Source organism: Polychytrium aggregatum (genome assembly GCF_025602895.1).
Source record: "Polychytrium aggregatum strain JEL109 chromosome Unknown BJ171scaffold_12, whole genome shotgun sequence".
Classification (NCBI taxonomy): Eukaryota; Fungi; Chytridiomycota; class Chytridiomycetes; order Polychytriales; genus Polychytrium; species Polychytrium aggregatum.
Window position 1 is genome coordinate 95,373 of NW_026516214.1, and position 25,772 is coordinate 121,144.

The window sequence follows — 25,772 nt, forward strand, 5'->3', positions numbered from 1 at the left end:
GGCTTCCTTGAGGGACTGGAAAGCCTTGTGGGCGTCGGGGGACCAGCGGAAGACCTGGGACTTCTTGAACAGGAGCGTGAGCGGACCGGCGATCTTGGCATATCCGTCAATGAAGCGACGGTAAAAGTTCGAGAACCCAATGAAGGAGCGAAGGTCGGAGACATTGCGGGGGACGGGCCAGTCGACAATGGCGGAGAGCTTTGCTCGTTCCATCTCGATACCCTTGGGCGAGATGACGTAGCCGAGGAATGAGACCTTGTCCTTGGAGAACTCGCACTTCTCCAGCTTGCAGTACAACTTTGCAGCCTGGAGCTTGGCCAGGACCTGCTTGACGTGATTTGCATGCTGAGTGGGGTCAGCGCTGTAAATCAAAATGTCGTCAAGGTAGGCAATCGCAAAGTTGTCCAGTTCATCACGAAGGACATCGTTGATGAAGTGCTGGAAGGTGGCCGGAGCATTGGTGAGTCCAAAGGGCATCACCAAGTACTCGAACTGGCCGTAACGAGTGCGAAAGGCCGTCTTCCACTCGTCGCCTGCGCGGATACGCAGCAGGTTGTAGGCCCCGCGGAGGTCCAGCTTCGTGAACACCTTCGCGTCCCGGACTCGGTCCAGCATCTCATTGATCAACGGTAAGGGGTAACGATTCTTGACCGTGATCGTGTTCAATGCGCGATAGTCCACGCAGAGACGCAGAGAGCCGTCCTTCTTCTTGACGAAAAGGATCGGAGAACCGGCGGGAGAGGACGAAGGACGGATGAACCCTTTGACGAGGTTGTCGTCGAGGTATTCACGAAGGGCCTTGAGTTCGGGCTCTGACAGGGAGTAGAGCGGTCCGAACTTGGGGGTCTTGCCGGGCTCCAGGTCGATCGGGCAGTCGTACGTCCGGTGCGGGGGCAACGAATCGGCTTCCTGCTTCGAGAAGACTGAGCCAAACGACTTGTACTCCTCGGGGATCGACGTCGAGAGGGGCGTCGGATCCGGATCGGTGGCAGGAAGGACGAGGACTTGGAACACAGTCAGGGGGTCGGGGCTAGACTGTGTGTCGAGGACGGACTGCTCCAACGACTTGTACCTGATCGCTTGGACACGGACAGGAGCGGGGCTGGGAGCAACGGGACCGGGGAGACCAGGACGGACGGAGACGAGACCGGAGGGACCAGGACGAGCAGCACAGGAACAGGGCACCTCACTCGGAACACAATCAGAATAACGTTGAGCGATCACTTTATTCTGATCATCTTCGCGAGTACAAACGGTGCGAGGCGAAGAAGCGAGCACCACAGTGGTGTCGGTAGAGGCACGAGGGAAAACATTGGGTGTGTCGCCAACAAGAGGAAGGGGAGAAGGAGAAACGGAAGAAACGGAAGGGAGGGAAGAGGCATCCACAACCTTGAGGATGTGGTTTGCAGGACGGGGAAGGCAAAGGAGTCCACGAGCCCAGTGGAACCTGGGTTCGATGGACTGCAGCCAGGGATAGCCAAGGATAACAGGTTGGTGGGGAGACTTAATGACATCAAAGGAAAGGTGTTGAGTGTAGTCCCCAAGAACAATCTTGAGGGGTTCCGTCTCAAAAGTGATGGGGCCGGAAGAAAGTGGCTGGCCATCGACACCTTGGACAGGGAGGGGAGTGGATTTGGAAACGAGGGGGACCGAGAAGCGGTCAACAAAGCTCTCGTCGATGAAGTTGCCGGAGGCACCAGAATCGACGAGAAGTTGGCAAGAGAGGGAGCGACCAGAAGGGAGAACAAGAGAAGCGGAGAAAACGGGAGAAGACGAAGAAATCGACGAGACGCACGAAGAAGGCTCGGAGCAGAGATCAGTGTCGGCAGCATGGTTCGAGCAGATGACCAAGTTCGCAGGTGGTGTGGAGATCGGGAGCTCTGTCAAAGACATCTGGGAGCCAGATGTGCCCTTAGAAGAGGCGGGTTTGACAGAGTGCGATCCACCACCGACTACATTGATCATTCCACACATAGCCATGCGTTCGACACTTACCTCATGCTCCTTACCATCGACGCTTGCTTCTGGAGGAAGGGGAGACGGCTCCAGATCTAAGCCTCCACTTAGATCTGGGCCTGGTCGTTTCCCGACTCGAAGTGTTCCTCCTCACCATCATCGTAGACGATGGTTCGGACAACCTTCGAACGGGGACGGGAGCCGGGAGCCTGAGGACGGGAGCCGGGGAAGCGGGAACCAGAGGCGGGAGCACGGGAGCCGGACTTGAGGGGGCAGGACTTGGCGACGTGGCCGGGCTTGCCACAGCGGAAGCAGAGGCGCTCCTGGAAGCGGCGGTTCTTCTCCTCGGGGGTCAGGCGGCTGACGACGGCGGCGTCGATCTGCATCGGCTCGGAGTAGAGAACCGGAGGCTCCTGGGCGGGCGGCTGGAAGGACGGGGTGCGGGAGTTGAAGGCCTGGGTGCCGAAGGAAACAGGGCCAGTGTTTCGGAGCTCGTTGTTGAGCTCGATGATGCGTGCATCGATCTTGAGGCAACGCTCGACGAACGGGACCAAGCGGAGAGGGAGAGGGTCGATGAAGGAGAGGCGCTGCTTGATCTCCCTCGACAGGCCACGGCGGAAGGCGGAGATCTTGGCTTCGTCGTTCCAGGGAAGGTCGGCGGCAACGCGGAGGAACTCTGAGGCATAATCCATGCACGAGCGGTTGCCCTGTGCCATGGAGGAAAGGAGCAGCTCGGCAGTGTGGGTGCGGTCGGGATCGTCAAACGCTTGGCGAAAGCGTTCCATGAACGAGTCGAACGAGTGCAGGATTTGATCGTTCGACTCGATCAAGGGAGTCGCCCACTGGAGGGCCGGACCAGTGAGCAAACTCAAGACGTAACCCACCTTGACTTGCTCGGACGGGAACCTGGATGCCTGGAGCATCATGAGCAGGCGGCACTGGTTGACGAAGGGGCGGAACTTTGACCTGGTGCCGTCGAACTTGTCCGGGGTCGGCATGTGCGGGAGCTGTGGGGCGGCGGAAGAATGTGTGGTCCGGAGGAGAACCAGTTCCTCCTGGAGGGCAACGATTTGGGCCTGGAGTTGGTCCATGTGGGCTTTGAAAGTGGGGAGCGAGGATGCAGGGAAGACAACAGAGAATAGAAGGATGAGGGCAGCAACGAAGCCTCAGCCAAGCAGGTGGTCAGACAGAGAGAGGGAGTTCGAACAATATGTGAGGACCACGACAAGCAACGACACTGGACGACCAGGTGCTTGGCGAACAACGATAAGCTATATTACGACTTATCAGATAACAACAAGTGTTGTTCGAACTGCAGATACAAAATGGGTGCAAGAAAGGAGGGGCTTTATAGCCAAGAGGGAAACCGAAGGGCGAAAGTGGGCGAGAGGGGTGGAGCGACAAACGAGGGACGAGATGGGGGTGCGAGGGAGGCGGAGCTGCTAGAGAGAGGGGCGAAGCACAGCGCAGTCGGAGGCGAAGTAAGAGTCATCGGCGCCAGCCAATCAGGGAATACACGCCAAGACAAACAAACATGACTCACGGTGCATCACGCGCAGCAGTCCACACGTGTTCCCAACGTGCATGATCATCACAACCCCCTGCATCGAACCACCCAAAAATGCGAGTCTCGCCACCCGCGCATTGCGACCCGGCGATATCATCAACCACCCAATATACACGAGATCCATCCCGGTCAAGCCGGGCGGGCCCAAACCACCCGACCCAACGAACAACACCGAACCCCAACGAACACCCAGATAGCCCAGATACCCAAAATACCCAAAATACCCCAGATATGTAATCCGCCACACTGCGCACCCGAAAACCCAAGCCACACTTATCACACCCAGCAACATAAAAGCAGCAGCATCCCCGCCTCCATCAGCAAATCCACTCTCACCCGAAGAACAACGCCTACCCCGACGACACCCAAGTACCCCAAGTACCCCAAGTACCCCAAGTACTCCAATTCCCACGACTACCCCGACTACTCCCAAGTACCCCACCAAGCCCAACTCCCACGCCCACCCCACCCCTCACAACCCTAACCTAACCTAACCTAAGTTAACCTAAACCCGCCCCCAATACCCCGACTACCCCAACTATTACAATGACACCAATAAAGCCCAACTACCCCAACTACAACGAATTCACCAAATATAACTACTATAACAGATACACCATATCCTACAACCACCCCATAGCTTACGACTACCCCATTCCCTACGACTACCCCCAACCCATACGACTACCCCGACTACCCCGTCTTCCCTTAGGTTACGCCATACCCTCCGACTACCCCTACCCCGCCAACCCTACCGTCCTCTGCGCCCCCTCCCCACGTCTACCCCTACTACCCCGACTACCCCGACTACACCAACCCTACCATCTACCCCCTACCCCGCCAACCCTACCGTCCTCCACATCCCCCACCCTGCGTACCCCACGTCTACCCCTACCCCCCTCCTCTTCCTTTTAGGTTAGCCAGCTATACCGTTTCTGTCGTCCCCGCCAGCTCTCAAAAACGGTATAGTCACTGATATACCCCTATACTACTCCACCCCCGTCCGGCCGGCTCAAGGCTGGCTCCCAAGCCCGTACTCATGGCAACTCTCCCCCACCTTCGCCATGTTCTTTCCAGTTTGACCAGCCCATCTGTTCCTATACCACTGTGTAGCATCATCTCCGAAGCGGCTGGTCCCCACCTCGACACATCATCGGTAGTGAACGCCGCCCTGTGAACGCACATCCCGCCCAGCTGTTGTGCCTAGATCTGATCCTGAAATAATACCAAGCGAAACACCCCGAGGCACATGTGCTGTGAGTGTGGACGGCGCCCCGCCAGCAAGAGTGTGGCGGATCTCTCATGCATCTGCGTTGCAGCCCACGGACCGACCAGACACTTACCAAGTCGCACTTTCACGAGAGCGACAGCGGGCAGGATCGGGCACAGCTTCGAAGTGATTGTGCGGTGGGGCACAACAAAGAGTATATTGGCGCTGCTTCCATCGGGCGGGACCATCCGTTCTCATTGGGGATACATCCTGCAGCCCTGAGATACAAACGGTGATCTGACACCGCAGTTCGTACCTCTGTCGCTCATGCCACGCCACCGCAAGATTATTGCGCCGTCGGAATTCTCCCGCCTCATCTGCTCTGGCCGGTCACTCGCTGGTGATCTTGGGCTTTTTCAGCTGCTTTGCCTCCGACACTGGACTGGGCTGCTTGTGCTTTCTTTGGCCTGCAGCTGATCCTGGCGATGCCAGTGACTTTTCCGGCTGGTCCCCCGTCTGTCGCTGGGCCTGGCGGGCCTTCTGCTTCTCGATCTTGGTCTCGATCGAGTCGGCGCGCGAGCGCTGCATCAGCTTGACGTACTTCGGACCTCGGGGATCCTTGGCTAGGGTGTCGGCAAAGTTGTCGACGCTGGTGCCCAATCCGAGGGCCAGTTCGTGGATGAGGCTCTTGGAGAGCGTTGCCTCCAGTTCCCGTTGCTTCCAGTTGCTCCACACGGCGTCGATCAAGCGGAACTCGTTGAGCCCGTCTTTCTCGGGCACCGGCCCAGCCTCGAGCTGCCAGTCAAAGGTGCCCTCTGGATACTCGCAGTCGACCAAAACCAAGGGGTACTCGCTGGCGATATCGTAGTTGGGTCTGCCGCTCCCGAGAGGATGTCTGCTGAGATCGAGGAGGTCCAGAACGACCTCGGGCTCCTCGAGACCGCGGCCGACCAGGAACAGGATGGCCACCATGCAGCGGACCTGGTGCCAGAGGAATGCCTGTCCTTTGACGACAAAGACGTACATTTGCGTTGGATCGCTGTCGAAGCCCGCCTCGCCGCCGATAGCGGGCTTTGCTTCGTCGCTGGCCTCCGACAGCCCGTCCTCCGTATCGCGCACAAAGACGTCTGCGTAGTAGACCGTTCTCTCGTAGTTGACCGTTTTTGTGGGATCGACCTTGCAAAAGTGCCGGAAATCGTGGACACCCCGGAAGTAGCGCGCCGCTTGCCGCATCTTGGCGACGTTGAGCCGCTCGGCCGGGAAGAAGTACTTGTATCGGCGGGCTGTGCAGTTGAAGCGGGCACTGAAGGGCTTGTCGACGGCCGACCAAGCCAGCACACGAATATCCCGCGGCAGCAGGCGGTTCAAGATGGCAACATACGGCAGCTCCGAGAAGGACGCAGACTCGGCCCGGTGGGTCCGGATGCGCTGCTCCTCAGGAACAGGGCCAGAGGGCCGCTTCAGCTGCTCGGCATTGGGCTGAGGCTTGTCATCAACATCGTCGTTGTCGTTGGCACGATTGTCGGGACTGGTCCACTCCACGGCCTCGGGTGAGTCCTTTGGCAGGTTGCTCCGAAGATAGACTCCGAACACCTGGCCGAACGAGCTCACGCCTTTGTCTGTGCGGCCACAGCGGGACCAGTTGCAGACTTTGGGGTCCGGAATCAGCTTGGCCGTCACCAGCGCTTGGAAGAGATGCGACTCGATGGTTTCGACTCCCTCGGCCTGGACCGCCTGGAGACCAGAGTACTTGTGTCCGAGATATGCAACCTTGAGGGCAACATGCCTGGCCGAGTATTTTGAAAAGTCGAAAGGGCGCTGGGTCTTCTTTGGGGTTGGGGCAGCGGTCGGCTTGGGCTGATCGCTTGGTTTGGCCTGGGCAGGCTGGACGGGGCTGGCTCCCGGCTGCATTTGCTCCAACTGCCGAATCCTGGCGATGAGATCCTCGCGTGACCACTGATCAAAATCCGTCGGGGCCGACATTTGCAGATGGGTCGAGGGGCGGCAAAGTGGCTCTTGCGATGTGCGGCCCTCTTTCGTGGCAGATCAAAGGCACGATCTGGTCCTGGGTCAGGAAGATCGGCGCTCTCGTTTGTTCTGGACGCGGTTCTTGGTCTGGCCTTCCCACCGCCCACAGATGCCCGAGACAGCAGTCGGGGCAATGGCCATCGAGCACCCGCAGAGAATGGCCCTCCAGGGTGTCTCGGGTGTGCGTCGATCCGCGGCAGATGCTGATTGCGGGCGCCGCCAAAAGTCTGCGGCGGTGGTCCCTGCCCGGTCGTCATATGACGGCTGCCAGACATATGCTTGCGGTGATTGTTGCTCGGAGCCGCTTCTCCAGATCGATCGGCCCAGGAGATTCCGCTCGCAAAGCATCTTCCGTCGCATCGGCCTGGCCATCCAGCTCTGTCGTTGTCTCTGCCTTGCCCGGAATCCACGAGCATAATCGCTCCATAGCGCTTTCCTTATCCGAGCATTGAGCACCATCCACCTCAATATCGCACCCACGATCGCAATCGCAATCGCAATCTCAATCTCAATCGCAATCGCCCTCGAAGCAGCGCGCATACTCAGGCATGGCTCGGCTCGAGAACTCGCGGCCGATCCCGTCGTCGTCTCCGTCGCCCATCAGCACACTGTCGAGGAGTGGGCCATGGCCGCTGGCGCGAATGACCGTTATTGCGCCAGTCTTGGTCTCGATCGATGGACTGGTGCACCCGCAGCGCCGTCCGTCGCTCTCTCCGGACGATATTTCGCTGCTCAGCCTGCCCGATCACATTCTCCGGCAGATCTTCCTGTGTCTGGATCACCCCTGCGCGCTGACGCGGACTTGTCGGCTCTTTCGCGATATGGGTAAGTGCCAGGGGCTATCGCATCTCTGGCTCCGGCAGCAGATCCAGCGCAAGTCTCGACAGCGGCAGCTGCTGCCGTCGCTCGCTGCGACAGCGGATAGTCCTGCACATCCAGCCCGGAGCCGATCAGGCAAGTCTCGCCCATCGTTTGCCCTGCCGCCATCGTCTGCGGGCTGCCCCGTCCAGCCGCCATCAACATCCTATCGGTTCGTGGTGACCGGTCCCCGCGGCGTCGGCAAGACAGCATTGAGCGTGCGCATCGGACGAGGAAAGTATGTTGGAGACGGAGACGCAGCGCCAGCAGCTCGCCCAGCGGGACAAGATGCATCTGCGAGCAACACTCAGCCTGCTGCGGACCAGCCAGACAGCGACTCTCCTTCTACGGGAACCTTGGCCGCTGGCGCTGTGCCTGCCAGCAGCAACGGCGGCGAGCTGTTCCATAAGCGCTGGATTTGCGGCGCCCGAGACGTCCGGGTCTGCCTCTTGGACTACCACCGGGACGTTCTGCCATGGACCCTCATCCAGCAGCTCCGCACCTTCGAGGGCTTCATCTGCACCTACGCCGTCGACTCGCGCGATTCGTTTGAGAGAGCCAAGGACCATCTGATATGGATTCTGTGGCTGCGTCTGGCGGCTCCCACCAAATCGGTTCCCAACTGGGTTTATGACCGAGTCCGCCCGAAGAATGCTCACCAGCAGCAGGCCGGAGAGCCAGTGCAGTCCATCAGCCGCTGGCAGAGGCGCCTGACGGCCCTCAAATCTGCCTTTCGGCATCCGCTTGGCGGCCCTCTGGCATGCCCGATCCCGATTATCCTTGTGGCATCAAAGTGCGATCTAGAGCCGGCGCAGTGGACCGTTTCAGAAGCCGAGGGCCGCGAGCTCGCGAACCAGCTCGGATGCGGCTTTCGGCAGGTGTCGGCCAAGACCGGCGAAGGGGTTGACCAAGTTCTTGACTGGCTGGTGGGCCGGGTGGCCACGGACGACAGCAGGGCTCGGCTGTGTACGATTTTGTGAGTGTTCGCCAAGCGTCACCACTCCACAAAGCATACGGTGTCTCAAAGCGAAACGGGACACCCTTTCCTCGAGTCCCGCATGTCACTGTTCTGGATCTCCGAATACACATTCCGCCACGCCCAAACAGTGTGTCCAAGAGGCTGACATGATGCAATCGCTCTGGGGTACGCTGTGCTGTATTGGTCGCCGGCAGCATGGATATCATCTGGTGCATCATGCTCAAAACTCGAATGGCCATCCCGGCCAGTCTCGCGGGTTGTTCTTTGCCTCGAGCAGAGCATTCTCCTTCCTCATCTCCTCTTCCAGCTCCAGACCCAGTTTGACTTGTTCGCAGACAATCTCGTCCACATCTTCCCACTTGGTCAGCGGGTTGGCGATCACGACCCGGAAGGCATCCACCATGACGTTGACGCCGTCGTGGTCGATCGAGACCCTGGTGCGGCTCACAAAGCCGGCCTTGCCACAGTGCGACTGGCGGGTCTGGATCTTCTTGGTGATCTCGGATATGGCATCTTGCTCGCGCCGCGAGAGCGTCACCTTTTCGAGGCTTGCGGCCGTCTCCGACAAAGGAAGGAATGAGTCCCGGTAGGCTTCTATCGCCGAGATCTTGTCGCGCAGCTCGCGCGGAATGTATCGGTAGAGCAGGATGTTGGTCATGGGCTCGTGCAGCGCCTGGAAGCAGCGTGCGGGGTGGGTCTGCAGCCGGCCGTAGAGCTGGCGAACAAGCACGACGCTGCGGGTCGTCAGACTCTCGAGGCCGTTGCGGCCCAGCAGGTGCAGCGACGCATGCAGATGGAGCGAGTTGGCAGGGCGGGAGCCCTCCAGAGTGAATTTGCCGAGATCCGGCGAGTCGTTGCGGATGACGTAGTTGGCAGTCTTTCGGATACTGTGCGCATGACTTGGCGACCGAAAGAGCAGCAGACCAAGGCCCATTGGGCTGTAGAGCTGCTTGTGTGCGTCGACTGTGACGGTGTTGGCCAGCTTGATGCCGTTGAGCTTGTACTGATGATCGCGCGAGAATACGAGGGGCCCGCCCCAGGCAGCGTCGACGTGGAAGTGAATCGAGTGCTTGGAGGAGATTCGAGCAATCGTATTGAGATCATCGATCGAGCCGCTGGATTGCAAAGGACGCCATGTCAGATATGCGCTCGATGTACTTGCGGCGATAGAAGGCGAGCAACAGAGCCGAGCAACCAAGCCTCCGAAAGGGATGCAAAAATCCTGGCAAGGGAAGTGGAGGGGCAGATGACTTTGGCTGGCGCAACTTACGTTTCGGTCGTGCCAGCGATGCCAACAATCGCGATGATCAGAACCTTGGATCGGATGCATTCCTCGACAACTGCCTTGAGAATGTCGGTGCTGTGTATCCACAACATTGGTGCGGCGACATCGGTGAAAGAGGGATGAATGCGGCAATGTACTGGTTAGCAGAGTCGCTGCATCCGCTGCCCCAGTCGCCGCTGAGCACACCAACCCGTCGCAGTCAAGTCAGCAGAAACATACTTGACGCGGAAGTCGGTATCAGTGGGGATCAGGCGCAGGCCTTCGTCGCCAAGACCAAGGAGATCGGCAGCCTTCTTGAAGGAGTAGTGCATCAAGCACGAGCCTACAATAACAGCGCCGTTGTAGCCGTAGTACTGCAAGGCTTTGTAGATTCCCTCTTTGTCGACGCCCTTGAAGGCAACGCCGCCGTCAGGGGCAGCCTGGGGACCCAGGGCAGTGTTGCGGGCCGCCCATATTGCTGTGATGTTGGCGATTGTGCCACCCGAGGTAAAGACACCAAGGCAGTGGTCGGGAGAGTGCATGTAGGTTTCATAGAAGCGTTTCGGCAGGCGATAAAACTCATTGTGCAACATCGAGATGGTTTCGCGCTCAAGATAGCTCATCGTCGCGGCCGTCTCGATCTTGACCACGTTTTGGTTGAGGGCAGTCAGGAGCCGAGCCAGCGGGCGATGGAAGTATGGCAAGGAGGTGGTCTGTTGTGAGGGGGGGGGCGGTGCAATGCGGACAGAAACCATGAGATTAGGCGTCGTGCTCGACAGGCTTTTAAGTTGATCGGTTAAGCGGGCATTCCGGTCGTGTCTGGCTGGGACGGTGTGTGCACACAACCTCACGTAATGCAAGGAATACAACAGGGGGACGTGTCGAGAGAAAGATGCTCCAGTATGACGATCAAGGCCGGGGCTGAAGATCACATCCAGTCGATGCGAGACTGCCATTACCATGTGCCCGATCATTTTCGATGACGATACTCGTGTAGCCTTGTCGATCACATTCGATTTGACCGACGATAAATAGTTGTGGATGGTCTTGCTGGCGTTGCCGTCCTCTACTGTGGGGATGGAAATCCGGCCAAATTTGGACTGCAGGGTCTCGGGCGAATCCAGATTTGAGGCGTTGATGCGAGAGGGATCGTTCAGAAATGCTGGGGCAAGACAAAAGGACACATATTAGAGGAAGGGAGTCGCTGAGTGCTAAGGCTAGGCGAGCCACTGGGATTCGAAGTCGGCTGCTGGGGGAAGGCCGATGGCGACGCAATCCAAAACGGCCGATCTGAATCGGACAAAGAGCTGGAGAGCTGAGCCTGTGGTCTATCCAGCACCTCGAGCAAGGATTCAACTAGCTCGGCGAACCATGGGCCGCACGCCCAAACTCGTCGAGACGATGCGAAGCATCACATCGTAGCATACCGTGGATGATGGTTGTCAGATACTGGTCCAGAGCGCTTTCGCTCGTCTCGGTTGCAACAAAATAGTGCAGCACAGAGTCGCTCTTGCGCTGCTCGGTTTCAAAGTCCTTGGGCTTGATTTCGTCCTGGAAGCCGCCATATATCAGCGATCGTACCGATTCGTTGTCGAGGAATCGAGTGGCTTCGGTGTCGTCGTCTGAGCCAAAGTCGGTCTGCTGGTCCATGTGGCGGACGCCAGAGGGTCCGCCGTACCAGAATGGGTATTCGTCGGGAAAGTTCTTGTCGAATCCAGCATTGCCGTGCACGGGGCTGTCGGGTCCAAGGTCAAGGCGCTGGTTGTGGAAGTACGAGGATAGCGGCGAGGTCGACAGCGGCGAGATCTTGGAGGGCGATGTCGAGAGGCTGCTCGGCGCAAGTGCGAGCGATGCTAGATGCCATGGGCGGCGGGGGGCAAGGACAAGCGACAGAGAGCGATTAGGCCCGAGTCCGTGCGAAATCATGGCCGCGAGCCGACTGCGATGGCGCGGTGTTGCTGGGCAAACAGCCGCAAGGAGCACAGCGACGCAGACGGTCCCAGGACACGAGCATGGAGATGGGCTGGGTCCTGGGAACGGAGGAGCGGCAGCGGCTCGACATACGCCGTGGGTGAATCGCTTGTCGGGCGAAGGTCTCGGGACGAGGAGGCTCCATTAGATGCGGCTGCAGCGTTGCGGGCTCTGGATCTGGATCTGGATCTGGATCGGCGGCTACCAGAGGCGACATGCAGTTAGCCGCCAGTTTTGCTGAAGATCAAAGAGGCCCTGGGTGCAGCCGGTGCATCTATCGGGCGGCAGCTTATTTGGTGTCCCGGGCGCCGATAGGCACCAGGGCAGCGGCCGAGACGAGCCTGACAGCGGACAGGACCTCCAGACGATCGCAGGCGGCAGACCCGCAGCCAGCAGCCGGTCCGATGCATAGGCAGGGCCAAGACACTCACCTCTGTCGACGGGCAGGCAGACAGGCAGGCGACAGGCAGGGGCAAGCAGCGAGACCGGGACGGCAGGCCATCGACGGCCGCCTTTATGTCGTTTGGGGCGAGCGGGAGGACGCAGAATGCGTCGCTGCTGGGCAGGCCCGATCTCGGGCTGGTCCTGTGTTTGTGTGGTGATCGAGGCTGCGTTGTCGAGACCGTCGCACACTTGTTGGGCGGCAGGAAAAAAGGCAGGTCGAAGAAATTTTCATTGGTGGGATCGCGCGGCGCTTGCCGTGGCCTGTTTCTGCACGACACTGCCCACGGCGCGAGGGGCTGTGGGGTGGGGTGGGATGGACAGCGAGGGGGTGCCTCTGCATCAGCAAGCTGGGTCTGGAGACTCTGATGTCGAATGCGGGCTGCATTTGGTATGGCGTGCATTTGATAGGGCCTGCATCGGATACGGTCTGCATCGGATATGGGCTGGCTCTGTCGCAGCCTTGCAAGAGCAAGGATCCATCGCCGTGGTCACCAGGTCCACAGAACCTCCCCATGTTTGGCCACCGAGCACATGCAGACAGGTGCGAGCAGCGGTGTTCTTCGTGGGGCTGCCAAATCAACTCCCTTTCAGAATTCCGAGCACCTCTCGCGTGGGCTCGGTCGTCGGCGGCCCCTCTCTCTCCCTCCATTCCAGGAGGCTGCGTTGGGGTTCCCACGTTGGTCGTTAGGGTGCGGTATCGGGATATCCTATTTGTACAGATCGCGGTGGCAGCAGACCTCGCGATTGCGAAATACAGGGCATACGCAGGCGACCCAGGGAGCCGGTCCGTGGACGCAACGCACCCGAGCCGCCATCGTGCGATACTTCTTCTGCATGTCGCATCGAATCGCTCTGGGAGCTGACGCCGCTACAGATTACATTCGCACTCGTCCAGCAGCTGCATGCATTCTTCGCAGACGCCGTCGCTTGGGTGAGCACCGCTCTTGGCTACCCGCTTGAGCGACGGCCCCCGGTTGACCCGCGGGCTTCGCCGACTGGTTTTGATGGATACGCTGATTGGCTGTCGCCGCTCGACTGACGCCGCCTTTGGCGCAAGCTTTGGGCTCATCATGTTGATGGGTGGCGGCGGTGGTGGTGGGACTGTGGAGTGGATCAGCTTGCGCTTCGCTGCCAAAGCACCGTCGGCGGCCTGGGGGCGTCCGCCGACTGGATTTTCGGCGGCATAGTCGACGCCGTTGCTGTCATCCGAATATCCACTGGGGCTTGACGTGTCTCCGCCCCTGACATTCCCGGCCGGCACGTCGGTCTTGTCAAGCGAAGAGCTGCGGCTTGCCTGCAAGCCATTGCTGGCTTCGTCGGCAGACTCGTCGTCGTCGTCGTCGTCGTCGTCGCTCTGGTGCTTCTGGATCTGGATAACGCTGAACCGCCGCATCATCTCCTTGGCCTCGGCCTCGTGAATCAGTAGAGTGTTGCGGTGCCGTCCAGCTCGCGTCGGGCTTTGGATCACCCGGACATCGTCCGTATGTTGAATCTCGGAAGGGCTTGAGCGTGAAACCATCAGTCGCGGGGGCGGCGGGATTTGCGCGGCGTCGAACGTCAGCAGGGGCGGCGGAGGAGGCGGCGGAATGGTTGGACGGAACTCGGACGACGCCGGGCTCGACTGGGTGAGAACAGCATGGCCTATTCCGTCGGCATCTTGGGATGCCTTTACACCTCCTTGACCGATTCCCGCGGACACAGCACCGCCCATGCGGTCGCCCTCGCCAAGAGCCTCGAGCACAGCGGCTTCGCTTGCCGGTGTCTTGGGTTCCAGGGACGGTTCTGGGCTGTCGAGTGCGGCTGCAGCGGGGAGATTGGTCGTTTCCTGCTTGGGCTGTGTTGGCGTCTGCGGCCCTCTGAATGAGGCCAGGGCAGCGGCTTCCTTTTCAGCTTGTTCTTCTTCCCATTCCCGGGCCAGGCGCCGCTCTTCCTCAAGCTGTCGCTGCTTCTCTATCCGGCGCTTCTCGCGCATTGCCCGTTCTTCGAGCGCTTTTTGCTCTCGCTTCAGGCGTCGCTCCTCTTCCTCGATACGCTTCCGGTTCTGCTTCACGGCATCGTCGAACGCTTGCATGAACATGTCGATCGTGATGAACATGTGCGTCGGCAGCTTCTTGCTGCTGCCGCCGCCTCCGTCCCCTCCCTTGCTCGGCTCGGGCAGCTTGGCTAGCTCAAGTAGTGGGATGTAGTCGGTAACTTCCTCGCCAAAGTACCGCGCTGCATCGGTCCAGGCATTCGAGAACTCAATGAACCGAGCGCGCAGCATCTGGAGCATCGGCTCGGCCTGGGCAACAAAGGGCTCCAGGCGTTTCTGGAAGTCCGGGCTTCGGTACTTGAATGTCTTGAGGGTCTCGAGAGTCGATTCCAGACCAAGAAGCTGCATGACCAGGTCTCTCAGATCGTAGTGGCGGACAATATGGAGATCCTTGAAGTCCAAGCGCAGATCCAGCACCTGTATGACCGGAGGCAACGTTGGCAACTGCGTCCGTGCCAAAACAACTCGACCCGGCTCGATCGTGCCTTTCGCAGTCCTTGTTTGCCACTCGTTCCACCCCTCCCGTCGCCAGCGCATATCAGGCAAAAGGGTCTCTTACCTCGGGCACGCTCTGCTCCACCATGTCAACCAAAAAGTTCATCAGACTCCACTTGCCATCGGCGCTCTTGACATCCTTGAGGCGCGCCAGGCCATCGATCTTGAAGCCGAGAGCACGCGCCTCTTTGCCCATCCACGGCCGGTACGACGAGTTGCCGGCGCCGTATTGGTAGTTGGTCATGTTGCCGAGCTGCAGGACCGTCTTGAGGACGACCTTGAGTCGGTCACTTTGCTTGAGGCGCAAACATGTCTCGAGACACTTTGTGACCTTGATCATGATCTCGGAATGCTCCGATGTGAACTGCAGCTTGAAGACAAAGGCGCTCAGCTGCTGCCCCACGTCGGCATCCTTGCAAATCTCGATCATAAAGACCTCGGCGGGGCCAAGGGGCGGTGCATTCGGGTCGACGGGCTTGGAGATGTACGCTTGCAGGAGCTTCTTCTCGTCATTGGTTGGAAGGAGCCCTTGGATATTCGTGAGGTCATCGTGGGACAGCACCTGTTCGTTGAGCTCGCGGATGGCGGTGCCGATCGAAAGCGCAGTGAGCCCCCGCCGGGTGTATCGTGCAAGGCCGATCGAGACGTTGTTTGCGCGGCGCAGATCGAGGAGGGTCGTGAACTGGGTCCTGCGGGACAAAAGAAAGGCCGGCTCAGCTTATGGGAACACGAAGCGACTGCGAACCGTGACCGCGGAAACCGAATGCACCCAACCCGAGCGATTCGCGTACTTGTTGACCATCTTGGGCTTTTGCTGCGTCTTGGCCTTTCCATCGGTGCCCGGCACGATGCAAAACAGTTCTGCCGCATGCGGTCGATCAGTATCACAGCATTGAAATGGCGCCAGCGGACTTTCACATCCGTACATTACCCAACACGCGGTGCCGAAGCCGTCGTAAGCGTGGCTTGCAAGAGATGGATGCTCACCTTCGAACCGCTTCACATCAAGGGAAACCTGGTCCGGGTCGTCGTTCTTCTGCCCCTCGCCTTCAGTCCAGATGGTGTCCTTGAGGGCATTGGCGTTGATTTCCTGCCAGTGCAACTTGGCTCGCGCGCGGGGAGTCGACGCAGCCGGAGACACCACAGCATTGAGAGAGCTGCTGCCGGGCGGAGGTGGCGGCGGAGGAGGGCCGCCGGGTCCTGCAAGGTCATGGCGACGGGTCAGTATCGCAAAGCCCTGCTGTATGGACATGCACATGGAGCAACGAGGGGGGGGGACCTGCAGACACATGTGCGCCGTGCACCAACGTATCTCGGCTTCATGCCGTCAAACCGTACCTGGTGGGGGTGGTGGAGGGGGCGGGGGCCCTGGATGTGGAGAGAGTCGATCAGAACCACGTTGGCACGGCAATGTCTGCTCGCTGTTGGCATCCAGATGATCTATCTTACCTCCTCCCAACGGCGGCGGTGGCGGTGGAGGCGGAGGAATAGCGGTGGCTGGCAGCGGGAGATCCACGGCTGTTAGTTCTCGATCAAGCACGAATTGCAGTCCCGGACGAAAATGTGAATGCATCGGCAGCCAGAGCCCACTCATAGGACAACCACTGCCGCCGATCCCGACGAATGCAGCACTTACTGAGGAGCGACAGCGGTGGAGGCGGCGGTGGCGGTGGCGGTGGAGGAGCCGAGGCTTTGACCGGAACCTCAGGAGCAGGCGGAACAGCAGGGACGTCCGACTTGGTCTCGGCAGGCAGAGCACGATCGGATTCGGTGTCGTCGGCTGGCGCTTCGCCAGCTCTGGACTTGGCGCGCCGGTCGTCGCTCGACGCCTCTCGACGCGGCCGCCGCTCTCGATGGGGCACGCTGGCAGACCGCTCTCTCGTGGTTGTCTCGAGCTCACGGGTCGGGGCTTCGCTGCTAGTCGTTGTTTCGGGGGTGGCCTGGTCGCGGTGGACACGGGTGCGTCTTTCCCGCGCTTGCTCCTCCTGGTCATCGTGCTTGCGTCGGCGCCGGTGTTCCTCGGGGCGGGCAGACGAGTCCGAGCCCATGCCCGGCGCTACGGGGAGGGCCGGGGCCTTCTCTGTTCCCGTGTAGTTGTGATGCGCGAGATTGCTAAAGTCGCCTTTGGTGGCTCTATCGTTGCGCCGCGCCGATGTCGGCGAAAAGACGGAATCTTCGGTAGGCGAGCGGACATCCATCGATGGCGGCAGTGGAAGAGCTGGAGCTCGCTCCGTACCCGTGTACTTGTGGCTGCCAGCCGATGCGCCATCTTTCGGCTTGACCTCACGGCCGCCTGTCGGGTCTTGGCCTCCGTTCCCAGAGTCCTCCATGCCCTCAGGGGACCGCATTTTGATCTTTTCCCATTCTCGGTCCATGGCATCCATGATCGATTCCTCGGGCTCGTGATGCGTAATGTTCGGGGTGCTGGAGCTGCGTTGGCGTGCGTACGAGCCACTTGTTTCAGAAAAGTCGCTGTTCTTGCGCGTCCGCGAATGGACGCTCGAGAGAGTGCTCCGGGTATCCTCGGTTGAAGCAGTTGCACTCGAGCTAGTGGGGAGACGTTTGCGATCCTTGAGCTGGTTCAGCAGATCCTGCAGGTCGTTCAGGTCGTCGCTGGGGACACTCTTCTCGCGAGAGACATTCCGCACGCGATTCATTTCAACTGCCTGATTGCTCTGCGGCGGCTCTGCCGGTACCGGTGAACGGGACGGCTGCGCCAAGAGACGCTCGAGTCTCCGGGCACTTGCGCTTGTCGCCACAAATGAGCTATCGAGCGAGGACTTGCGCTCCGGATGAGAAAGAAGGCGCGCCGGCACGTTCCGCTCGATGTAGTCGTCGACCGAGTGCCCGGAATGCCCTCGCTGTGCATCTCTCGAGCCATATTGTGATCTGGCCGGCGAGGCCGTCCTGCCGCGTGTAGCCCGTGCTGGAGAGGCCATGCGCACGGGTGTGGATCTTCCCGAGTCCGATGGCCGAATATGCGGCGTAGCGCTCCGCGGCGGGATGATGGGGCCGGGCGAGTCGGTGCCCTGGAGTCGCGACCGTTGACTGAGTTGCGGGACCGAGGCGCTTGATAGACTGGGACTGCCGCTTGCCGGCGTGAAGGCTTCGGTTACAGAGTTGCCCGAGAATCGCGCTTGCTTGGCCGTCCGCAGCCTCTGGAGGACGTGCTCGGCCAGTTCGTTGAGTCCGCGTGTGAGCGACGTTGGCAAGTCTGGGCGATCACGGAAGCCAACGAGATACTGCTGGGCGGCAGCAGCATCGTTGTTGTACTTTTGCAGAGCGAAGCACGCTGGTGCAGGTGGTAAAGTTAGTCGACCGTCGCTAAGCGCAGCCTTCCGTGCATTGCAAAACAGAATCACTATGGACACGATCTGGCACCAACGAGGCTGCGTCTGCAGATCGCACAACGTGCGAGACTCACCAAATATTTTGGAGCAGCCGAAGCGCTCGATGGCCTGCAGTTCTTCCTCCAGGACCTTGACACTGTGACAGCTGATGAGCCGTGGCAGTGATCGGATAAGGCCCTTGTCGAGCAGCTTGGAGTACGAAGTTGGAACAAGCCCCTCGTTGATATAGGCGTCTTCGTCGACACTAGCTTCCTGGAAAATCAGGTCGAGCGAGAGGTCCGGCATGAAGCGGCCCTCGGCGCAGTCGCGCTTCGAGACCTCCAGGTCCTGGAAGCCAATGCGGATCAGTCCTGCGGGCATGAACCCCGTGTTGAAGGAAAAGTTGATCATGGTCACAAGCTGGTTGGGGTTGTTGAGCGGATCGGGGCAGTGGAAGATGCGCACTTGGATGTCATGCTGCAAGAAGAGCGACTGGGAAGGGATCTTGAAGATGATGTTTTCGGCTGTGATGTAGAGCGGGATGGTCGAGGCCGGGGCCGTGGACGAGTACACAAGCTGTCCGTTCTGGTAGATCTCCAGCCCCGGGTTGCACGATCCCCGGCCGTCAAAGTTGGGTATGGTGTTGATGACCACGCGGGTCAGCCGCAAGGGGTATGGGCTCGGGAGCTGCCCGTTGAGTAGCAGGATGTTGTTGAAGTACTGGTTGTAGCGGTTCTGGCTCACGGTCATCCAGGAGCGGTCCTGGGGCGTCCGCCGCTCCATAAAGTATTCGAATGCCTTTGTGGCGTCGCTGAAGATATCGACAAAGCGGAGATAGCAGGCGATAGCGATGCCGGACCGACCGACGCCGTTGGTGCAGTGCACGACGGCCACGTTGCTGTTGTCGAGGGACAGCCACGCATGCATCGACCGGCATATGTCCAGCAGCGTCATGATGCTCATGTGGTAGGCTTTCGAGAAGTTGACTTCGAGGACCTGGTTGCTGAAGGGCTCGGTGTCGTACTGGCCCTGCGAAGTGTCGCCTGCGATGGCCCGGTAGTAAATTGCATGTCATCGATGCAATCGATAGCGTCAAGTCGACGAGAATCAGGGAGGAAGGTCGGAGAGTGGGCAATGGATGATGCGATGGGATGTGAGTCAGAGGCTGCATCGTTATATACGCTGACAGAGCGCACCAAGGGCGAGGGAGCTGGGCAGCCCCAGCTCCAGCTCGAGCCAGAGTGCAGACAGTGCAGCGAGACGACAAGGGCATCGCCCTGACGTCGACGCCCGCACCTCAGGCTCGGCGGAAGAGACAGTGCCCCGAGGCTTGCAGTCCATCACCAGCAACACCACCACCAGCAACACCACCACCAGCAACACCACCACCAGCAACACCACCACCCTCAGGCCGGACAACGGCAGCACGCTTTGCCCACGATGCTACCTGCTAGGTTCCATATCATGTAGTTGTTGCCGTAACGAGTGTTGAGAAAGACGGCAATGTCGCCGATGTTGTTGCGCCGGTTGGTGCGCTCGCTGCGATACATCCACGGCAGGCCCATGACCAGGACCCGGTTGGTGATCCGGATGATGTCGACGCCCGTCATGATCCGGCGAAATCCCGGGTCCGAGGGGTGCCGGTTCGGCGGCACCGATCCGAGGACGTACGGGTTGTTGTTGTAGGGATCGAATCGGGGGTGCCGCTTCTTCTCAGGGAAATAGTCGTCATGGGTCAGGAGATGGGTTCTGCGCTGCCGCTGCCGAGCAGGCGGCTCGGAAGCTGCTGGCTTGGTGGCCGGGTCGTCAGAAGGGCTCTTGATGCGCTGCAGCGTACCCTGCGAGGTGTCTCGCTCGGGACTGTAATCGATCAGGGCATCGGCGTCCTCATCGTCCGAGAAGACCCGGTTGTCGTTGGCCGAGGCTTCCTTGGGCGGAGGTGAGAAGGCCCGACTTTCGTAGTAAGACTGGCCGGGATATGACATTGCTCACGCCCGGGCGAGTGATTGAGTCTGGTAGCTGCAGCAGACGAGTCAGCGGCAGGGACGAGGAACAGGACGGTGTGGGCAAAGGGAAAAGGAAGGAGCTGTCAGGACGCCGAATGGATAGCCAGCGAATGGTTGTCCGGGAGGTCGATGCGGCAGCAGGCCGCCCCCACCCGGTGGGCTGAATGCATCCAGAGACTGGAACGTGGAGACGGAAAAGCCAGCCTCTGGAAGGAAAGGCGGCAGAGCAGAGCAGAACAGCGCAGAGCAGGACGGAGCAAAGCCGAACAGGGCAGAGCAGAACAGGGACCAAGCACCCTGGCCGGTGTTGGGCAACGGCGCCAGATCTGGGCCACGCCAGGGCCGATGCGACGCCCGGGCCTCACCAGAGACGAATCGCGGAGAGGTCAGCACGAGAGCCCGCGGGACACTGGGGGCCAGGAGCAAGGGCCGAGGGGCAGCGATGGCGAGGGCAGATGCAGGCCTGTGCTGGCCGGTCGGTCCTGCAGGGCTGGGCTTTCTGGCTTCGACATTTTTCTGCTTGCCGAGAGCGAAGGGCGATGCGCCGGCCTTGTGTGGGCGCGCGTGCGTGTGTGTCGAGTCACGTGGAAGCAAGAAGGCGGTCGCGCTGCGTGGTGCGACGGAGAGGACGATGGGAAAGAGAGGACGATGGGAAAGGGGAGGGCGGCCACGGCGATATGGCCATGGCGATATGGGGGGGGGATCGAGGCGACAGACGATGGCCGCGGCTCTGGATGGTGGCTACGGCGAAAGGCGTGCGGAGGACGGCGCAGTGTCTGTCCCGCGGCGCAGTGTCTGTCCAGCGGCGAAGTGTCTGTCCAGCGGCACAAATCGATGCTCGTTGGTAACAGGGGCGAGGCAGGTTGACGTCCTCGATCGTGCTCTGCTGGATCGTGCTCTGCTGGATCTCACAGGTCTCATGATCTCTGGTGTCAGCCCGATCGAATGCAGTTGGCGGCCATAGCCCAGGACACCACTTGCGACTCGGCCAAGTACACCCGGGCAGGGTCGCATCGCGCATTGCATTCAGAGAACAGGTCCGCCCGATGGATTGTCCTGCTTTCGTTGCATATCTGTTAATCGAGCACAGGTGTACCGCCAATCCAGCCTGAATCCAAATCCAAATCCAAATCCGACTCCGACTCCGACTCCACAGCTCTCCGCGCACACTGCTCACTGAGGACGCCGCAGAGTTTGTTTGTTAATTTACAAGTGTATTGATGGAGGGCCGAAGGATTATTATCGGCGTGGGAAAGGTGTATTGCCGAGCAGAGGCGCAAAGCTTGCCCAGAGAGCCAAGTTCAGACACCGCTCATGGAAGAGCCAGAGATACCCGCGTGTGCTTTAGTTACGCATGCGGATGGCGACCTCGACGAGGTTGCGGAGGGCAGCATCGGTCTCGGTCCAGCCGCGGGTCTTGAGACCGCAGTCGGGGTTGATCCACAGGAGCTTCGAGTCCATGTACTTGAGCATCTCCTTGACGCGGTGGTGCATCTCCTCGGTCGAGGGAACACGGGGAGAGTGGATGTCGTAGAGACCGGGGCCGATGGCGTTGGGGTACGAGTCGCCGTTAAAGGCCGAGAGGAGCTTGAGATCCGAGCGGGACGACTCGATGGTGATGACATCGGCATCCAGATCCTTGATGGCAGTGAAGATGTCCTGGAAGTCCGAGTAGCACATGTGGGTGTGGATCTGAGTGTCGTCGCGGACACCGGTGGAGGACAGCAGGAAGGCATCGGCAGCCCAGCGCAGGTAGGCGGTCCAGTCAGAGCGGCGCAGAGGAAGACCCTCGCGGATGGCGGGCTCGTCGATCTGGATGACGGGGATGCCGGCGGCCTCGAGGTCCTGGACCTCGTCGCGGATGGCGAGGGCAAGCTGCTCGGTGGTGATGCGGCGGGGCTGGTCGTCACGGACAAAGGACCAGCACAGCATGGTGACGGGACCAGTGAGCATGCCCTTCATGGGCTTGGTGGTCAGGGTCTGGGCGTACTTTGTCCACTCGACGGTCATGGCGACGGGGCGGGAGACATCACCGTAGATGATCGGGGGCTTGACGCAGCGGGAGCCGTAGCTCTGGACCCAGCCGTTGGCAGAGAAGGCGTAGCCCTTCAGGTTCTCACCAAAGTACTCGACCATGTCGTTGCGCTCAAACTCGCCGTGGACGAGGACATCGAGACCGACATCCTCCTGGAACTTGATGCACTTCTGGATCTCCTGCTTGATGAACTCGTCGTACTGCTCCTGGGTGTAGGCACCCTTCTTGAGGTTCTGGCGGGCAACACGGACCTCCTTGGTCTGGGGGAAGGAGCCAACGGTGGTGGTGGGGAAGGCAGGGAGAGAGAGGCGGGCCTGCTGGGCGGCGTAGCGAGCAGGGAAGGGAGACTGGCGCTTGATCATCTCGGGGGTGATGGCCTTGTGGCGGGCCTGGACGACGGGGTCGTGGATGAGGGAAGAGACACGGCGGGCCTCGAGCCTGGTGGATATCGAATGCAAAGGCGTAGGTGAGCCAAGTGCTGTCCAAGCAGAGGCCGCTAAAGCATGGCGTCGCCTGTCTTTCCACTCCAGCCGGCTCTCCGGGTCCCTGCATCGGCAAGAGGATGTGGAATGGATACTCACGACTTTTTGTTGCTCTCGAGCTGCTCCTTCACAGAGTGAGCACCGTTCTTGACAGCGCGGGAGACAACAGAGATCTCATCGAGCTTCTCGACGGCAAAGGCGAGCCAATCCAGGATCTGCTTGTCCATCTTGGTCTCAGCAGCGAGACCGTGGGGGCTGTGCAGGAGAGAGCAGGAGGGGGCAACCAGGACACGGTCGACGCCGAGGGCAGCGACAGCACGGTCGACCTTGGCGATGGCCTTCTCGAGATCGGCCTTCCAGATGTTGCGGCCGTCTGATGTGCAGAGTCAATGCGGGATGGGCAGAAGTGGTCAGACGGGCACCAGATGCGGCGGGGGCGGGTACAGCTTGATGGCGGCGGTGGACGTGGGAGCCAACTTACTGATGACACCGAGGGAGAGGTTGAAGCTAAACTCGGACTTTCTGGCCAGAACAGTGTCGAGATCACCCTCAGCACGAACAAGATCCAGATGCAGACCAGCAATGGGCAGGGAGATGACCGAGTTGAGGTTGTCTCCGATGGTACCAAAGTAGGAAGCAAGCAGGATTTTAAGAGCAGGGGCAGCGGCCGCGAGGCGGCCGTAAGCCGCAGCAAACTCAGACTTGTAGTGAGCAGGGAGATCCAGGCAAAGCACGGGCTCGTCAAGCTGGACCCACTGGGCCCCGGCCTTGGCGAGCTCAGCGAACAGTGCCTCGTAGGCGGGGAGGAGGGCAGGGAGGAGAGAGAGATGGTCAAAGGCAGCGACACCACGAGCGGGCTTGCCGAGGTGGAGGTAGCTGATGGGGCCGAGGATGACGGGGCGGGTCTCGATGCCGAGAGCCTTAGCCTCGAGGAACTGGGCGACGGGCTTGGGGTTGGCGCCGAGGGCAAAGGTCTGATCGGCCTTGAACTCGGGGACGATGTAGTGGTCTGGGATGGTGCACACCAAGGTGTCAACAGACAAGACGACGCGGTTCCAGGCAGTTGGCAGCAGCGCGGAAATCAGGGGAAGGGGAGGCGCAACGGCCGGGCAATGGTGGACAGAGCCCTGGCGGAGCTGCTGGACAGACAACGCCGCCTCAGATACTCACAGTTGGTGTCGAACCACTTCTTCATCTCCATGGCGGGGACGTCGATGCCCTCCTCCTTCTTCTGCAGACCACGGCCCATAGCAAAGTACAGGTCGAGCTCAGACTTGACGGGGACGCCGGCGTAGCGCTCGGGGATGGCACTGAAGAGGACCGAGTGATCCAGCACCTGGTCGTAGAAGGAGAAGTCGTTGCTGGGGATGTGGCCCTGGGCAATGCCGGCGGCAGCCTGGAGGCTCCAGTGAGAGCGGCGGAGCTCCTTGGCGGTCTCCAGGAGGCTGTCAGCAGTGATCTTGCCGCCCCAGTAAGCCTCAACGGCCTTCTTGAGGTCACGGTTAGCGCCCATGCGGGGGAATCCGAGGTTGGTAGCGGTGGCCATGGCGACGATGTGAGTAGCGGAGGTGGCAGAACAGGGTCTCTGGGGGTGGTCGGCGGGAGCGATGGTGTGGAGGGAAGAGGCGAGCAGTCAGGGGTTTTATAGTCGAGTGCGACCAGAATCCTGCCCGCGAGTGACCGGCAGCGGGGAAGCCGCGCAACGGTGCATCAGAAACGCTGGGGCAGCAGAGCAAAGCGGGGGACGGCTGACAGCGGGCGCCAACCCGCCAGGCCATGGACGGAGACTGGTCGAGAGCTTGATCGGAGTCGTTGAAGGAGCTCGATCGATTGATCAAAATGGGGGGGAGTGCGTGATTGTGCCGGTCGAGTACTTGATCACATTGGTTGAGAGTGTCTGGCCAGACTGATCAAGCGTCTGGATGCTATGGCCGGGTTCTGCTCACATCAACCCGGATGTGCAATGGGCTTGTCGGGCGGTGCAAGGCAAGCACACCGGCCCAGCGCGGCGTTACCTTCAAGCGCTTTTTTGGGGTTGTTTCAATCTCCGCCGACGCGACGATAGCGCCGCCTTCACATGGCTGTGATTGGGGCGGCGACAAGAACAGCGACACCCAAAAACTGCCGCCTGACAGGGGCGACCCGCATGCTTGGCTCGGGCTGGGCCGGGCTGGGATGGGATGGGGGAGGAGGGGAGTTTGATCAGAGCGGATCTGGGGACGGCCAGACAGAGACCGCGGTGCGAGCGACCAACACGCCGATATGCTGGTGCTGGATATGTTGAGATTCGATCCGCCAGCACGCTGATATCAGCGTCTTGGCTGGGCAATGCTGCTGCACACTGGCATACTAACTCGTCAATGTGCAAGCCGCCGTCTGATGGAAGGCCACCCAGGACACATGCCGGGCAGCAGCAGGCACCCAGCATCCGCGGCTTTGGGGGTGGTCGGGCGCAAGTGCACCTACCCCTTCATGTGAAAGCCGCCGTCTGATCGGCCCTGCCAACTGCCCTGCCAACGGCACCCCAAGCTTGTCGGCCTTGCCTGGACAAGACAGGCCAGTCAGGGCCGAGTAGGCCTGCCAGAGGGGGCAGCGTCTGGCTTGCATCGGCTTTTTGGGGGAGTTGCCGGGCCAGTCGCAGGGTGCGCTTCCGAGAACGACGGAGGCCATGGCATATGAAAGTCCATCCCGACTTTCGCCATGTCTCCACTTGAGACCGCCCTCGCATGCAAGTGTCCGCGAGTATCCGCAAACCATCGCCTGCATGGCCCCCGTACCCGGCAGACTTTGGGGATGTGTCGAGACTGGTGGGATCGCTGTGGAGGGAGCCATCAACACCCGTCAATCAGGACCAGAGCAGGATGCTCAGCTGATCGAGAGGAGGAAGGGCCAGTCTATCGCTGTCTGCTGGGAGCCAGTGCGAGTCCTGGGCGCCGAGAACACTGCCGATTTTGATACCGAGCAAAAGTCACTGCCGGATCTCACGGGACTGAGTGCCGCTCTCATAGTCGTTGAATACATGACTACATCCAGCCGCGTTTGTTCGTTTCGACGCCTGTATCAGCATCCGCTGTGCTTCGACCAAGCCCATGGGATGTTGATTACTCGATGCAACC

General features: G+C 60.2%; 5 protein-coding genes across 5 annotated transcripts; 1 reads left to right on the forward strand and 4 right to left on the reverse strand.

Moving 5' to 3' along the window:
• Window positions 1-4,913: 4,913 nt before the first annotated feature.
• Window positions 4,914-6,987, reverse strand: BJ171DRAFT_498397 (pseudouridine synthase). Its single transcript, XM_053110359.1, has one exon. It carries the CDS (start codon window positions 6,714-6,716, stop codon window positions 5,124-5,126), a length of 1,593 nt encoding a protein of 530 aa, XP_052968083.1. The 5' UTR covers window positions 6,717-6,987; the 3' UTR covers window positions 4,914-5,123.
• Window positions 6,988-7,381: 394 nt separating this feature from the next.
• BJ171DRAFT_597689 (P-loop containing nucleoside triphosphate hydrolase protein) lies at window positions 7,382-8,599 on the forward strand (the record flags this gene model as incomplete). The annotated part of the gene is made up of 3 exons (XM_053114773.1): window positions 7,382-7,586; window positions 7,701-7,857; window positions 8,002-8,599. The coding sequence occupies exons 1-3, from the start codon at window positions 7,403-7,405 to the stop codon at window positions 8,597-8,599; spliced, it is 939 nt and encodes a 312-aa protein (XP_052968084.1). The 5' UTR covers window positions 7,382-7,402.
• Window positions 8,600-8,755: 156 nt separating this feature from the next.
• BJ171DRAFT_498400 (pyridoxal phosphate-dependent transferase) lies at window positions 8,756-12,459 on the reverse strand. Its single transcript, XM_053110360.1, has 7 exons — window positions 12,265-12,459; window positions 11,927-12,034; window positions 11,290-11,715; window positions 10,822-11,024; window positions 10,103-10,575; window positions 9,869-9,958; window positions 8,756-9,713 (listed from the first exon to the last, which is right to left on the reverse strand). The coding sequence occupies exons 2-7, from the start codon at window positions 11,976-11,978 to the stop codon at window positions 8,819-8,821; spliced, it is 2,139 nt and encodes a 712-aa protein (XP_052968085.1). The 5' UTR covers window positions 11,979-12,034; window positions 12,265-12,459; the 3' UTR covers window positions 8,756-8,818.
• A 686-nt stretch (window positions 12,460-13,145) lies between these two features.
• BJ171DRAFT_580080 (uncharacterized protein) lies at window positions 13,146-20,118 on the reverse strand (the record flags this gene model as incomplete). The annotated part of the gene is made up of 9 exons (XM_053114010.1): window positions 13,146-14,726; window positions 14,869-15,493; window positions 15,596-15,665; window positions 15,792-16,004; window positions 16,143-16,172; window positions 16,254-16,301; window positions 16,441-18,096; window positions 18,229-19,176; window positions 19,581-20,118. 9 exons carry the CDS (start codon window positions 20,116-20,118, stop codon window positions 13,146-13,148), a joined length of 5,709 nt encoding a protein of 1,902 aa, XP_052968086.1.
• Window positions 20,119-21,483: 1,365 nt separating this feature from the next.
• On the reverse strand, window positions 21,484-24,202 carry BJ171DRAFT_422350 (cobalamin-independent synthase; the record flags this gene model as incomplete). The annotated part of the gene is made up of 4 exons (XM_053107545.1): window positions 21,484-22,612; window positions 22,756-23,029; window positions 23,138-23,665; window positions 23,827-24,202. 4 exons carry the CDS (start codon window positions 24,200-24,202, stop codon window positions 21,484-21,486), a joined length of 2,307 nt encoding a protein of 768 aa, XP_052968087.1.
• Window positions 24,203-25,772: the final 1,570 nt, after the last annotated feature.